Source organism: Schistocerca serialis, chromosome 2 (assembly GCF_023864345.2).
Source record: "Schistocerca serialis cubense isolate TAMUIC-IGC-003099 chromosome 2, iqSchSeri2.2, whole genome shotgun sequence".
Taxonomy (NCBI): domain Eukaryota; kingdom Metazoa; phylum Arthropoda; class Insecta; order Orthoptera; family Acrididae; genus Schistocerca; species Schistocerca serialis.
In genome coordinates, this window is record NC_064639.1 from 1,129,974,908 (window position 1) to 1,129,987,918 (window position 13,011).

The 13,011-nt window shown below is 36.8% G+C and overlaps 1 protein-coding gene across 1 annotated transcript in view; it reads right to left on the bottom strand.

Moving 5' to 3' along the window:
- LOC126458587 (E3 ubiquitin-protein ligase SMURF2) overlaps positions 1 to 13,011 on the bottom strand; it is a 174,825-nt gene that overhangs the window by 38,569 nt on the left and 123,245 nt on the right. The window contains exons 10-11 of the mRNA XM_050095725.1: positions 1,352 to 1,570; positions 1,081 to 1,259 (exon numbers count right to left, since the gene is read on the bottom strand). Of these exons, the coding sequence (XP_049951682.1) occupies positions 1,081 to 1,259; positions 1,352 to 1,570 (398 nt within the window). The remainder of the gene's footprint in view (positions 1 to 1,080; positions 1,260 to 1,351; positions 1,571 to 13,011) is intronic.

The window sequence follows — 13,011 nt, forward strand, 5'->3', positions numbered from 1 at the left end:
TGTTTCCAAGTCTTTGTCAACAGTCAAACCAAATGTTTTCTCTGTGTCCCTAATACATACAGAGCATTAGGGGTGTAAGTGCAGGTATTTCTATCAATGGCTGAGGACAGTGTACTGGACAACATTACATCTTTATTTACTCTATTTTCTGACTAATGATTATAGCTGTTTTTAGACTGGTTAGTACCTCCAACTACTTGTAGCACAAGCAATCCACGAATGTTTATATTCCCTTGGGCAACTAAGCAACTATTCAGGTATTGAAGTGTCGACACACCTATGCAAAATTGATAGTCTATACTGACATTCATAATCTGTTTCATGGTGCAGTTACAATTGAGCAGGAAACATCAGGTAGTAAATTATGTGATCTGTTAACAGGAAGACTGTTAGACACAAAGAAAAAACAACTAACACACTGATGTGGGTACATACTAAGTTTTCAATTATCATGATACCTGTACCCATACCCCTAATACACTGTATTCTATACTTTCAGTACCGTATTATGTGCCCCGTCCTTAACATAGGTGTGTTCAAACCCACAGAATAGGCATCACCATAATGTTCCACTTGATACATACATATCAGAAACAAATTTTTTCCTTCCTTATTGAATACCTGACATCACTGACATAGATGTAAGCATATACACTAATCAAACAACAAACTTTGATTTTTCTCTGACCATCAACTTTTCTTTAGAACCTTTGTATATTTAGAAGTCATTCTATGCCCTACTTTTCCTCCTGTGGTGCTAGTCCCAAAGAATGCAGGAGTGTCTCTTTGAAGTTTGGAAAGAGGAGGAATATATTGGCAGACTGAAACTTTACACCAATACTATAGTTTTCTCTGTATAGCTCCATCAGTACGGTGCTGCCATGAAAGGCATACAGTTCCTAGTCTTGAGCTCAACATGCAATTTTAATAAGTTAGGATGTTTCGTTAGTTTATATTCATTTCAAATATTGACAACTGTGTATTTGTACACTACTGTAACATCAGACAAATTTCTAAATTATTTGAGGTACATTAACACAGGTTCTCAAACAAAAATAATGAGAATGTTCTGGAACTTACAGCATCCATGTTAAGCTCCTATGCAGTTCAGGATCCACACCTTCAATATCATCCAGTGTTATAGGTTTATTAAGCAACATCTTATAAAATGGCATTGTAAAGCCTCCATCAATGTAATGACCATGGAAAACAGCTATCCCAATTACACGGCCCACAAAGTGAAAATATGATAAATGCTCCTGTGGAGGAAATCAAGTTACAGATTTTTGATTGTGAATTATCAACCACATTTGAGAAAACTATGTATGACATGACACTGAAAAATACTTACAGGATTAATGCTGCTATCAGGATTGATCTGCAAAGTGTAATTATCTTCACGTGAATACTGGAAAAGACCGTACTGAGGATTCAGCATTTCATGTGACAGAAGGTACAGCCACTCACGAGCAACACCTCCATAATCTAAACCTTCTTCTCCTCTGAATTTAACCATTAGGCGTTTGCGCATATCCTTTGGTCTCATTTTCATCACTAGTCTATATGACTCCTGTTTGCAAAAGCATGTTATAAATTTAATATAGCAATAAAACACTGTATAATGTGACAAAAAGTGAAAACTACGTTTTATGTGTTATCACGTAACTATTAATTCAGTAATAGCTGAGCAAACATAGTACTGAATGTTTTTATTTACAGCACATAGATAGGTAAATCTTAACTTTGATGAAATACATGAATAGCTTCTTAATGCATCCAATAAGAAGGCCATTTCATGCAGAGGAAAAAAGAAAAGGTGGGAGGGTTTAAGAAAAAGAAGGAAGTTAGTGAAAATCTAAAATATTTAATCACAATGTCACTGTACCAAAAATTCTTCCAACCGAAATGTTTCTGTCCAAAAAAATGTTAAACACACACACACACACACACACACACACACACACACACACACACACACACACACACACACACACACACACACACACACACGCGCGCGCACACACACACACACACACACACACACACACACACACACACACACACACAATGAACGGGGTAAATAATGTAACAAACGTAGCATCAAACCGGAAATAAAACATTTGCTTATGACACAAAAAGGTATTAATGATGTAATGCTCAGCTCAGAGGTAACTGGTTTGAATTCTGTGGGTGGAATAAATTTTTATCAGCAGCATTTAATCTGCAAGAAGCGAGAATTATTGTTGTTGTTGCTGTTAATTTCCCGATTGCCAGGCTTTGCACAAATGTCCTGAGTTGAACTGCAAACCTCTCTACAATGTCTCGTGGAGTGAGGTCATGAGACTGTTAATGGTGATCCATCTATCTCATGGGGCAGTAAGCACCATACTGCTGATGGTGAAGAGGTTGCATTGCTTTTGAGGACACCCCATCAATTGCATTGCCAGTGAATTCTGAATTATCAGGTAGTATGCCATACCTTTTTCATGCCAAAAAATATCTGTTTCAGGGTGAGTTATACAATATTTGAAAAAATGGTTAAGTTCATAAAGTATTTCAAAAAGATGACTGTGTCAAATTATTTCAATACACACATATAGCACAAATGAATTGTTTTCATCTTGAATAATCCCCGACCAAAAAATCAGGTTAAGAACAAAATAAATTTCTCTAATATGATCCTGGATGGGGTACAGCAATTTTTTTCACAGAAATTTATTAATTTGGTAATTTGATAGACATAATTCGATATTGATGACTGTCATCGAAAAACAAAATCTGCATCACAATTTTACACCTCATGGCATCCTACACTTCAATACTTGAAAAAGATTAACAAAATATTTTTGGATTACTGTGTCTTAAAAATCTTAGTAAAAAATGACCATTATACTATAATTTTTAATCAAGATTTTTATGATAGGTTTACACCTCATTTTCTACCGCTTTCATGATTTGTGTACTTTAAGCATACCATGGGCACATTCTGCTGCCTTTAAATCATTTTTTTCCTTTTCTTTCAGAAAAGCTGTCTACAGTCATTTGAATTTCAGGTTATTCATCTTCTTAAACTTCACTTTTTAAACTTGTTGGCTGCACCTTACGTGGTGGGTGGGGAGGCTTGTGAGCTTTGAATGAAGCTGGGTGCTATGCCAGTGGTAGTGTAGCTACTGGTAGGATCACCCAAACTACGATGGCCTCAGCAGAGGAGCCAGATGAAAAGTGTCACCCAATACAGAGGGAGGGAGGGGGGGGGGGGGGGATGTCTACAGACTATGTCGCCAACCTCTCTGTGGGAGCTAACCCCAAAATGAAAGCCTGGTCCACCAGGTTGGGGGTTGAGCACAGGGCTGATACCCTTGCCTTGTAGAAGGTCTATTATCATGAATGTGCTTACAAAGATGAATTGCACCAAGGAACAGGAATAACGATATATTGGTTTTATAGATTAGATTAGATTAGCACTTGTTCCATAGACCATGAATACAACACTTTGTAATGATGTGGAACGTGTCAGGTTAATAAAAGGTGTATATACAAGATATTACATTAGACAAAATATTACATGACACTTTTTTTTGTGGGGGTTGGGAAATTACCCACTTACTATATCCAAAAATTCATCTAATGAGTAGAAGGAGTTGCTATTAAGAAATTCTTTTAATTTCCTTTTAAATGCTATATGGCTATCTGTCAGACTTTTGATGCTATTAGGTAAGTGACCAAAGACTTCTGTGGCAGCATAATTTACCCCCTTCTGAGCCAAAGTTAGATTTAACCTTGAGTAGTGAAGATCATCCTTTCTCCTAGTGTTGTAGCTATGTACACTGCTATTACTTTTGAATTCGTTCGGATTGTTAATAACATATTTCATAAGTGAATATATATATTGTGAGGCTACAGTCAAGATTTCTAGCTCTTTAAATAAGTGTCTGCAGGATGATCTTGGATGAGCTCCAGCAATTATTCTGATGACACGCTTTTGTGCAATGAACAGTCTTTTACTCAATGATGAGTTTCCCCAGAATTTGATGCCATACGAAAGTGGAGAATGAAAATAGGCGTGGTAAGCTAATTTACTCAGATGTACATCGCCAAAATTTGCAATGACCCTAATAGCATAAGTAGCTGAACTCAAACGTTTCAGCAGATCCTCAGTGTGTTTTTTCCAGTTCAACCCCTCATCAATGCATACACCTAGAAATTTTGAATATTCTACCTTAGCTACGGATTTCTGATCGAAGTCTATATTTATGAATGGTGTCATTCCATTTACTGTGTGGAAGTGTATATACTGTGTCCTGTCAAAGTTTAATGAGAGCCCATTTGCAGAGAACCACTTAATGATTTTCTGAAAAACATCGTTTACAATTTCACCAGTTAATTCTTGTCTGTCGGGTGTGATAGCTATACTTGTATCATCAGCAAAAGGTACCATCTTTGCATCTTCGTGAATATAGAATGGCAAGTCATCAATATATATTAAGAACAGCAGAGGACCCAAGACCGAACCTTGCGGCACCCCATTCTTGATTGTTGCCCAGTTTGAGAAATCACCAGTTTTTTGCATATTATGTGAACTGTTTATTTCAACTTTCTGCACTCTTCCAGTTAGGTACGATTTAAACCATTTGAGCACTGTCCCATTCATACCACAGTATTTGAGCTTATCTAGAAGTATTCTAATAAATTTGGTACGTGGGTAACCTGCTGCAAACAGAAGCTATGAGTAGTACTGTGGAAGAGATGATAAGCTACAGAATGGAACATGTTGCACTTTAGGAAATCAGGTGGAAAGGAAGAGGTGAGATTCTAAGCATAAATTCTCCCTATATTATTCAGGAACAGATGATACATGTAGCTCTGGTATTGCTTTCATTCTACATGATGAAAGAAAACCTACTCTGCATATCAAAGATAAATTTCATAATGTGACCGATGTGCGGTAACAGAAGAATCAGACGAAGGTATGCTACATGGTTTATATGATCAACTACTACAGGAGGTTTGTAATAGAATACCTAGATATAGCTCTAAAATAGTCCTTGGTGATTATAATGCCAAACTGAACAAAGAAGAGGCTTTCAGAAATGTGTTTCTTAATGAAAGTCCGTACACTGAAACTAGTACAAAAGTATGAAGATTGCAGTTTGCTTTTGAGGCCAAGTAAAAGGCAGTAAATACCTTCTTCCCAAGGAAAAATATCTACAGAGAGACGTGGAAAACACGGAAGAAATAAACCAAACCAATAGTACATATACTGGTATCAAAGAGATGTGTACTGAGATGGAAAAAGGGGGCCACTTTCTGAGGAGATAATTCTGATACAAAATATAAGATCAAATCAAGGATTATAATTATAATGGAAAAAGAATAAAGGTAGCAAGAGCATGTGGAAGTGGAATAAAGGGAAGCCCTAAGGAGACAGAGAAGATGGAAGAGTGCTACCAAAGGAAAGAGAGCACAAAATTTTATTATAAAATTAAAGAAGGGACTCAAGAATATAGACCAAAAATAAAAGCACTTAAGGACAGAGAGAGAATTTTCCACACAAATTGAGCCAATAGTGCAAAGGAATTCTGGAGGGCAATTCCACCAGAAGTGAGCAGCCGCCACTCTTCTACACGGCAGATCTAGAGACAGAAGAATCCACATACAGGATGTACTGAAGGTAGTACACTGTCTAAAAAACCTACAAAGCATCAGGAACTGATGAAATTGCTGTAGAGCTGTTAAAAAATGGTGGAATTAGTCTCCATAAATGAATCCACAAACTTATCAAACTTAGGTGGAATGAGGAAAGAATCCCAGAAGGCTGGAGCTTAGGTGTAATCCAAATAATACATAAGAAAAGACAGAAATTTCATTGTTCGAATTACTGAGGGATTACCTTGCTGAATGTAACCTGTAAGATTCATTACCTACAATAGGCTATTTCCACATGCAGGAGAGATTCTGGGAGAATATCAGTTGGCTTTTGGCCTAATAGGTCAACAACAGATCAGATATTTGTGCTGAAGCAAATACGTGAAAAGGCATACAAATTTAAAATTTGGCATCGTAATCTTAAAGTAAATTTCAAGCATCCTTCAATGGTCATGATAAGGCAGAAATGCTAGATGATTTGCCAACACTTGGTATACCAGCACGGTATGTTTCACTTATTCAAGCAACGCTGGCTGGTTCGAAGGCTGCAGTGTGAGTCAGTGGTTTAGCATTAGCAAAGGAGTCAGACAAGGGGATGCCCTTTCTGTTATGCATGTTTAATCTGACAGCTTAAGCAGCCATTTGAAAGGTTCAAATATATGGTTACATAAACACAAAGTTAAGCCTGATATTTGCATATGTAGATGTAGCAATTATTAGTAGAAGTGTTTTACTAGAGAGAACAATATGAAAGCTGAAAGAAGACACAGTATTTCAGAGGCCCTACTATTAATGAAATGAAGATTAAGCATCTGAATTTCATCAGGAAGGAAAATAACAACTTGTTCGATTTTGATCATGCATAGAACTTTGAATATCTGAGATCTAATATTAATACGAAAAATTCTATGTCAGCTGAAATAAGATTTTGTGTCCTAAATGGCAATAGACACTTCCACATGTTTAAGAAATTATTGACCTCTAGGTTATTAAATCGACAGCTGTAACCTACGCAAAACACAGACATGAACAAATAATGATAACAGCAGCTCAGGACATTTGAATGCAAGGTTCTGTGAATGATCTATGGGGCAGTTCAGAGCAACAATGGTTTCTGGAGATTTAAAATGAACACCTCCTACAAAGAGCTGACATTGTAAGAACAATAAAAAATAGAATAGTCTGGCTTGGACATGCCTTTAGGGTGGATACTGGAAGAAGAACAAAACATGTTTCTGAATGGAGGCCAACAGGAATAAGAGAGAGGAAAACCAAGAAAGCAGTGGACAGGCAATGTGGACGATCATATCTAATCTCTCAGAGTCAGAGGATGGCGGAGAACTGCACTGGAGAAGGCAGAATGGAGAAAACTTGAAGAGGCTAAGATCCTCAAAGTGCAGTAACATCATGAGAAAATAATTAATATTTTTTAATCTCCTCTTCAAGATGCCTTTGGTTTTGTACCTCATTTTGCTTTTCTTCTAATTTAGGTTTTCTTTCCTTTCACATTCTTCCTTACAAGCCTTATAATTTGCATTTGCTTGCTGTCCATACATAACGAGTTGAGAATCAATCAGCAAAAGAAGAAAATGGGGGTATTGTCCCAAATTATCACTCAGTCAAAACACACTTTAAAAATCTTGTGGCCATCGCTGCCTTATCTTTTCCTAGTGTATGGTTTCGAACAGAATACCTTCTCTCTATATCCACATTTCCACGAGATAGTGTAAGAGAAGTCTTAACAAGTTTTGAAGCCTTCGGATATTTTAACTCTATGGATGACAAATCTATTTTTGAAATGTGCTGCTGTCAGTAATTGCGAACACCTTTGGCATCTAAAGCTGGGTAATCTTTTTCAAACTCTAGAACCTTCCACGCATCTGCTAAGCAATTTCCTGGACACTGAATGGCGTCATTTTTGCAACCTTTAACATGTCACTGCAATTTCTCCTCATTATTCTCTCATTGGAGTTTAAAAACCTAAAACTTTTCAGTGGCACCCTTGATAAGCACATCTTTTCCATCCCATCTTTCCATGCTGCAATCTAATGAGTTTCAGCATTATTTAGAAACCACAACTTGACAAGTTCTTCCAGTTTACTAAGATATTTGGTATTTGCCCACTAATGACTAGTTTCTCAAGATAAAGAACATAATCTCACGCAAAGAGTTCATTATGAAGAACATCAGAAATAATCTCAGTTTTTTTCAAAGCAGAAACCTTTATAACGTGAGCCAAAAAGATCTGAAGTATGTTTTATATTTCAGTGTGCAACTTATGAATCAAAGGTGTTTGGCTTTGAAATGGTTGCGTGAACTTACTGAATAGTTCTGCAGATGAAATCATGAAATTAAGTTCTGCTTTCATTGGAGTTTTTTTAAAAGCACTCATAATGGCATTGTTGGATTTGGACTGAACAGTATCAGTATTCTTTTTTAGAGGTATACTAGCGGCAATGCCCCCATGTGCCTGGGATGTTTACTGTCTGCCACACGAAGTGATTGGCGCTGTGCCTTGTTGGTAGTCATAGCGATTGCCAGGCACATGGGAAACAGCAACTGCTTTAAGTTGAATGGCATATTTGAGTCACTGGGTGTCAACAGAACACAACAAATGAACACGTCTTCACCTGCAGCATTCACAAAAATTGGGTTCTGTTTCCAGTCTGACATTTGCAAATATACACCAATTTCTAACCAAAAGTTTAGTAATGACAATTATACCATAGATAACTCTTTGATTTCTTATTTATAAGTATGTCACTGTGTTTTTGGAGATTAGTCTTTTATTGCTTCCACTCAGTTTTCACTGTTTCAAATAGGGCTGTGTTTGAGCGCAACTCAAAATGTTCAAACAGTTTATGCCACAGTTCGTAAAATATTGGGTTCTATGCAATCTTCTGATTGGCCCATGATCTAGTGACTATTGTTGGTACTATATCCACAACTGTCTTAGTGTACGTATGGCACCATGGATTTTAATAATAAAAGTAACTGTGAAAAACAGCCTAAAATACCTTCTACGCTATATGTGATTTGGAACACTGGCAACTAATGAATAAATTAAGAGTTCGCATCATGTTTCTGTCAAATTCTGGAGCTTTTGCTCATTCCGTAATCTAGTAACATCTAACGGCACTATCTTCAAGATGGGTATTGTAGTTGTAATTTAATCTCATATTGGAATAATGATCAGTTTACCACAACATATTTCCTTTGTCAAGCATTCGATTTTTTATTAATTTTCTTCATTTTTTCATCTGAAAGCAGAAATTTGAAGTAAATCGGCCAAGAGCTTTGAAGATTACAAAATCTTACATAGACAGTGATCTTTCTGTTGTCTTGAAGGTAAAGTGTGCAAAATTTCATCAAGACCAGAATGAAACTGTAGACTTGTATGAATTACAAACAAATTAACAAACAAACACTCTTCCTTATATACAATGATGCCTAAGAAACTAATATTGAATACCACTTTGATGTTCCAGAATCTTGTTGGCTGAATCTCCTAAAGTAAGTCACTGTGGTCATATACATCTAAAACTTGTGATGTGGATTGTTAAAACTTAGAGCAAATTTTCCTAGCAAACAGGTCAAACATTAGCAGCTTCTTCAGAATGCACTCACACTATAGATGATTCAAAGTTTTGGTTGCAAGCTACAGCCACAACACAGCCACAGGGAGATGACAAATTTTCTTGGAGTGGGGGCAAGAAAGATCTTTTTGTATCCTTAAGTAGGTTGTAACGTCTTCATCACTTTTTATCAAGAATAGCGAGACAAATCTACACACTATGCTAGTTGTTATGTGACAGGCACAGTTCTTGTACAAGTTCAGGACTGCAATGAAAGATTTATTGCTTATGCCTCCAGAATGCACTCGAAGTCCGAAAGGAATTACTCTATAAATGAGAAAGTGTGCCTTGCAGTTGTCTGGGCTATCGGTACGATCAGACACTATTAATGCAGCAGATCGTTCACTGTTGCTAGTATTCACCATTTTTCTTTATGCTGGCTGGCAAGCCTGAAGGAACCATCAGTAGAACTGGCTGCATGGGCACTAAAGCATTGCACTACTACACAGAAATAAATGCAAACACAAGAGTGTTGACTGCCTTTTGCAGAATCCACTGGAAGAACATTTGCTGGTGATATCCCAGCCATTGCTGTAGCTAACCATTTTTTACGATGCCTTCTTTCTGTTCAACTTAGCATATGCACTTTCATACAACAGTGCATGCAGGCATGTGTATTTGTGTGTGAGTAATTTCTTTTATTTGGAGGACATGAATAATAGCACATTGCTCCTCACGTTAGGTGGGCCTCTCTCGTGCTGCTCAGCAAACAATAACCACGTGCCGCCCGTGTGTGTTTTGTTGATGTGTCATGTCTTGAGGTTATGCCTGAGGGTAATTTTTGTGCAATAATGTCTACTGACTCCCAAGAAAGCAAGCTGAACTTTAGAGATGATTACTGAGAAGAGAAGCCATGTGGTACGCTGCTTCTACATATTATTTCAATAAAAATATGAGATATGATGCCCTGAGAGTCAAGTATTAGATAAAAGGTCTCCAAATCACATTACTGTCTGAGAGTAGGGAAACAGAGGAGGAGGAGCTTTCAAATTTATGAAAAATGCATAAGAAAATTGTGTACAAATATTCTTCTTATGGTTATTTAACAGCCCAACATGAGGAATGAGGCATCACTCAAAATGGCACTGGTAGAACAGGGCAGTAAAACTTCAGTCTCAGCTAAAAAGCAGTCGCATAACAACTCAGCGTTTAAAGAATGCAAAAAAGTGTGATAAAAGGCATCCTCTGTGTGAAATGTAACTTCTGGTTACATGAAAAGTGTGTGAATGAGAATCTCAGGTTCATAAATATTGATATTAGTTGGTCATGTCTTAACTGTGTTACTGATGAATGTGAAGATCTTCTGAATATAATAAATTCAAGAGACGAAATTATCAAGTTACTGAATAGTGACATCGAGACTCTCAGAAAAGATAGTAATCTGGAAGCAAGGTAACGCGAAACTATTAAATGAATAACTGTTTATGGATTTGCAAAAACAGTGAAACAGTGATGGAAAATGGCCACAAAAATAGTCAAATTGAAAGTGTTAAAAGTGATATGCAAACCAAAAAACATGATGATAATTATGAGAAAGAGGTATAAAATATGTCAAACCTAGAAATAAATATAAGTGGATAGTTATGTACTAAAAATAGAGGAAGAAAGTATCAAGAAAGTAACAAACAGCACTGGAAATGACTTCTTAATAACTAGTGATGCACTAATTAAAACTGTTGCAGTACATCTGGCCACAGATAAGCACACATCAATTAAATAATCATTTCAAGAACAGACGGACAACAAGACAAAACACACTTCTGCTGGTAAATCGCAATGAAAACTGTAACAGTATTTTCATGCATGTGGGGACGAACTCACTGCAAACCAGCAGCAGAGAAAAGATCGTAAACAAGGCATGAAATCTAATCCTGACAGTGAAAAATGTATACCCAGCATCAAAGTTAATTTTAAGTAGTACTCTGCACAGAAAATTGGAAAGTGATAAATACACAGACAGAATAAATGATCGCATCAGACAGCAATTCAACAGACTTGGTGCAGTTTTTGTGGATTCAAATAAATTTATTAGTGATAAGTGTCTACGACAAGATGGACTGCTTCTAAACAGGCGAGATTCGGCTACATTCAACAATATGTATAGTGGTATTTGTAAGATCATACTTGGTAAGAGAAACTAATATGCAGAGATGTTGTTGTTGTTGTGGTCTTCAGTCATGAGACTGGTTTGATGTAGCTCTCCATACTACTCTATCCTGTGCAAGCTGCTTCATCTCCCAGTACCTACTGCAACCTACATCCTTCTGAATCTGCTTAGTGTATTCATCTCTTGGTCTCCCTCTACGATTTTTACCCTCCACGCTGCCCTCCAGTACTAAATTGGTGATCCCTTGATGCCTCAGAACATGTCCTACCAACTGATCCCTTCTTCTAGTCACGTTGTGCCACAAACTCCTCTTCTCCCCAATTCTATTCAATACCTCCTCATTAGTTATGTGATCTTGGGTTGTAAAAATTGATAAAGTTGAAATGAAAATACACAGTGTTTCACCAACAGACGTCATTAAGAATATTCAAAACAGTAACAACACGGTCTTAATGCACCTTAACATAAATGGGTCACGTTCAAACTATACAAATGGCAGAGAAACAAAACTTAATGACTTGCAAATCAAGTTGTCAGAAATACTAAATACTGAGGCTATATGCTTGAATGACCACTAGCTTACAAAGGAGAGTACCAAAATCTTAAATAACCTTATCATTTTTATGTTGCCAGCAGGTTTTGTAGGAGTAATTTAACTCAAGGAGAATTGTGCATGCTTGTGGAAAGATCAATGGAATATGAAGCAAGATAATTTTGATTCCCTTTATGCAGAATGCATATTTGAAAGCTGCTTCTTAGAGTTATGGCAAAATGTTATTTTATGTGTGTAGAACTCCATGTGCAGAAACAAGAAAACAATTTTTGTTGAAATTCCAGTGCCTACTGCAAAAAGGTCAAAACGAAATCCAAGCAAAGAACCTTAATAACTGCTGATTTCAACATAGATTTAGCCAGTGAAACCAACAACTCAATAAAATTCCTTGATATGATTCAAGTATCGGGGTTTTGCACTTATTCCACTGATTTTAGTCAAGTAAACACAATGTCAGCAACATGTACAGATAATATTTTAACCAATTACATTTATAGTGAGGCAAATAAGTTTTGTTTAGATTTAGGACTTTTTGACCATTGTGCTCTCTTTACAGAGTCACCAAACACAATAGAAACCTGCTCCAACGAACCTACACCAAACGCCAATTCACCACAGAAAATATAAACTTATTCCATCAAAGATTAAATAAGGTGGAGTGTGCTGTAGATCATAGTATTTCATGTTTTGAAAATTTTGCTTCATTCTTTGAAAACTTCCAACACATTTTTAATTAAACTTTCCCCCTTACTGTGCATAGTAAAAATGTAGGAAATAAACTAGTGGATTAGTGGATTACTGAAGGAACAAAAATCTCTACTGCAAGAAAAAGATAGCTACATAGGGATCTACACTCCTGGAAATTGAAATAAGAACACCGTGAATTCATTGTCCCAGGAAGGGGAAACTTTATTGACACATTCCTGGGGTCAGATACATCACATGATCACACTGACAGAACCACAGGCACATAGACACAGGCAACAGAGCATGCACAATGTCGGCACTAGTACAGTGTATATCCACCTTTCGCAGCAATGCAGGCTGCTATTCTCCCATGGAATACACCT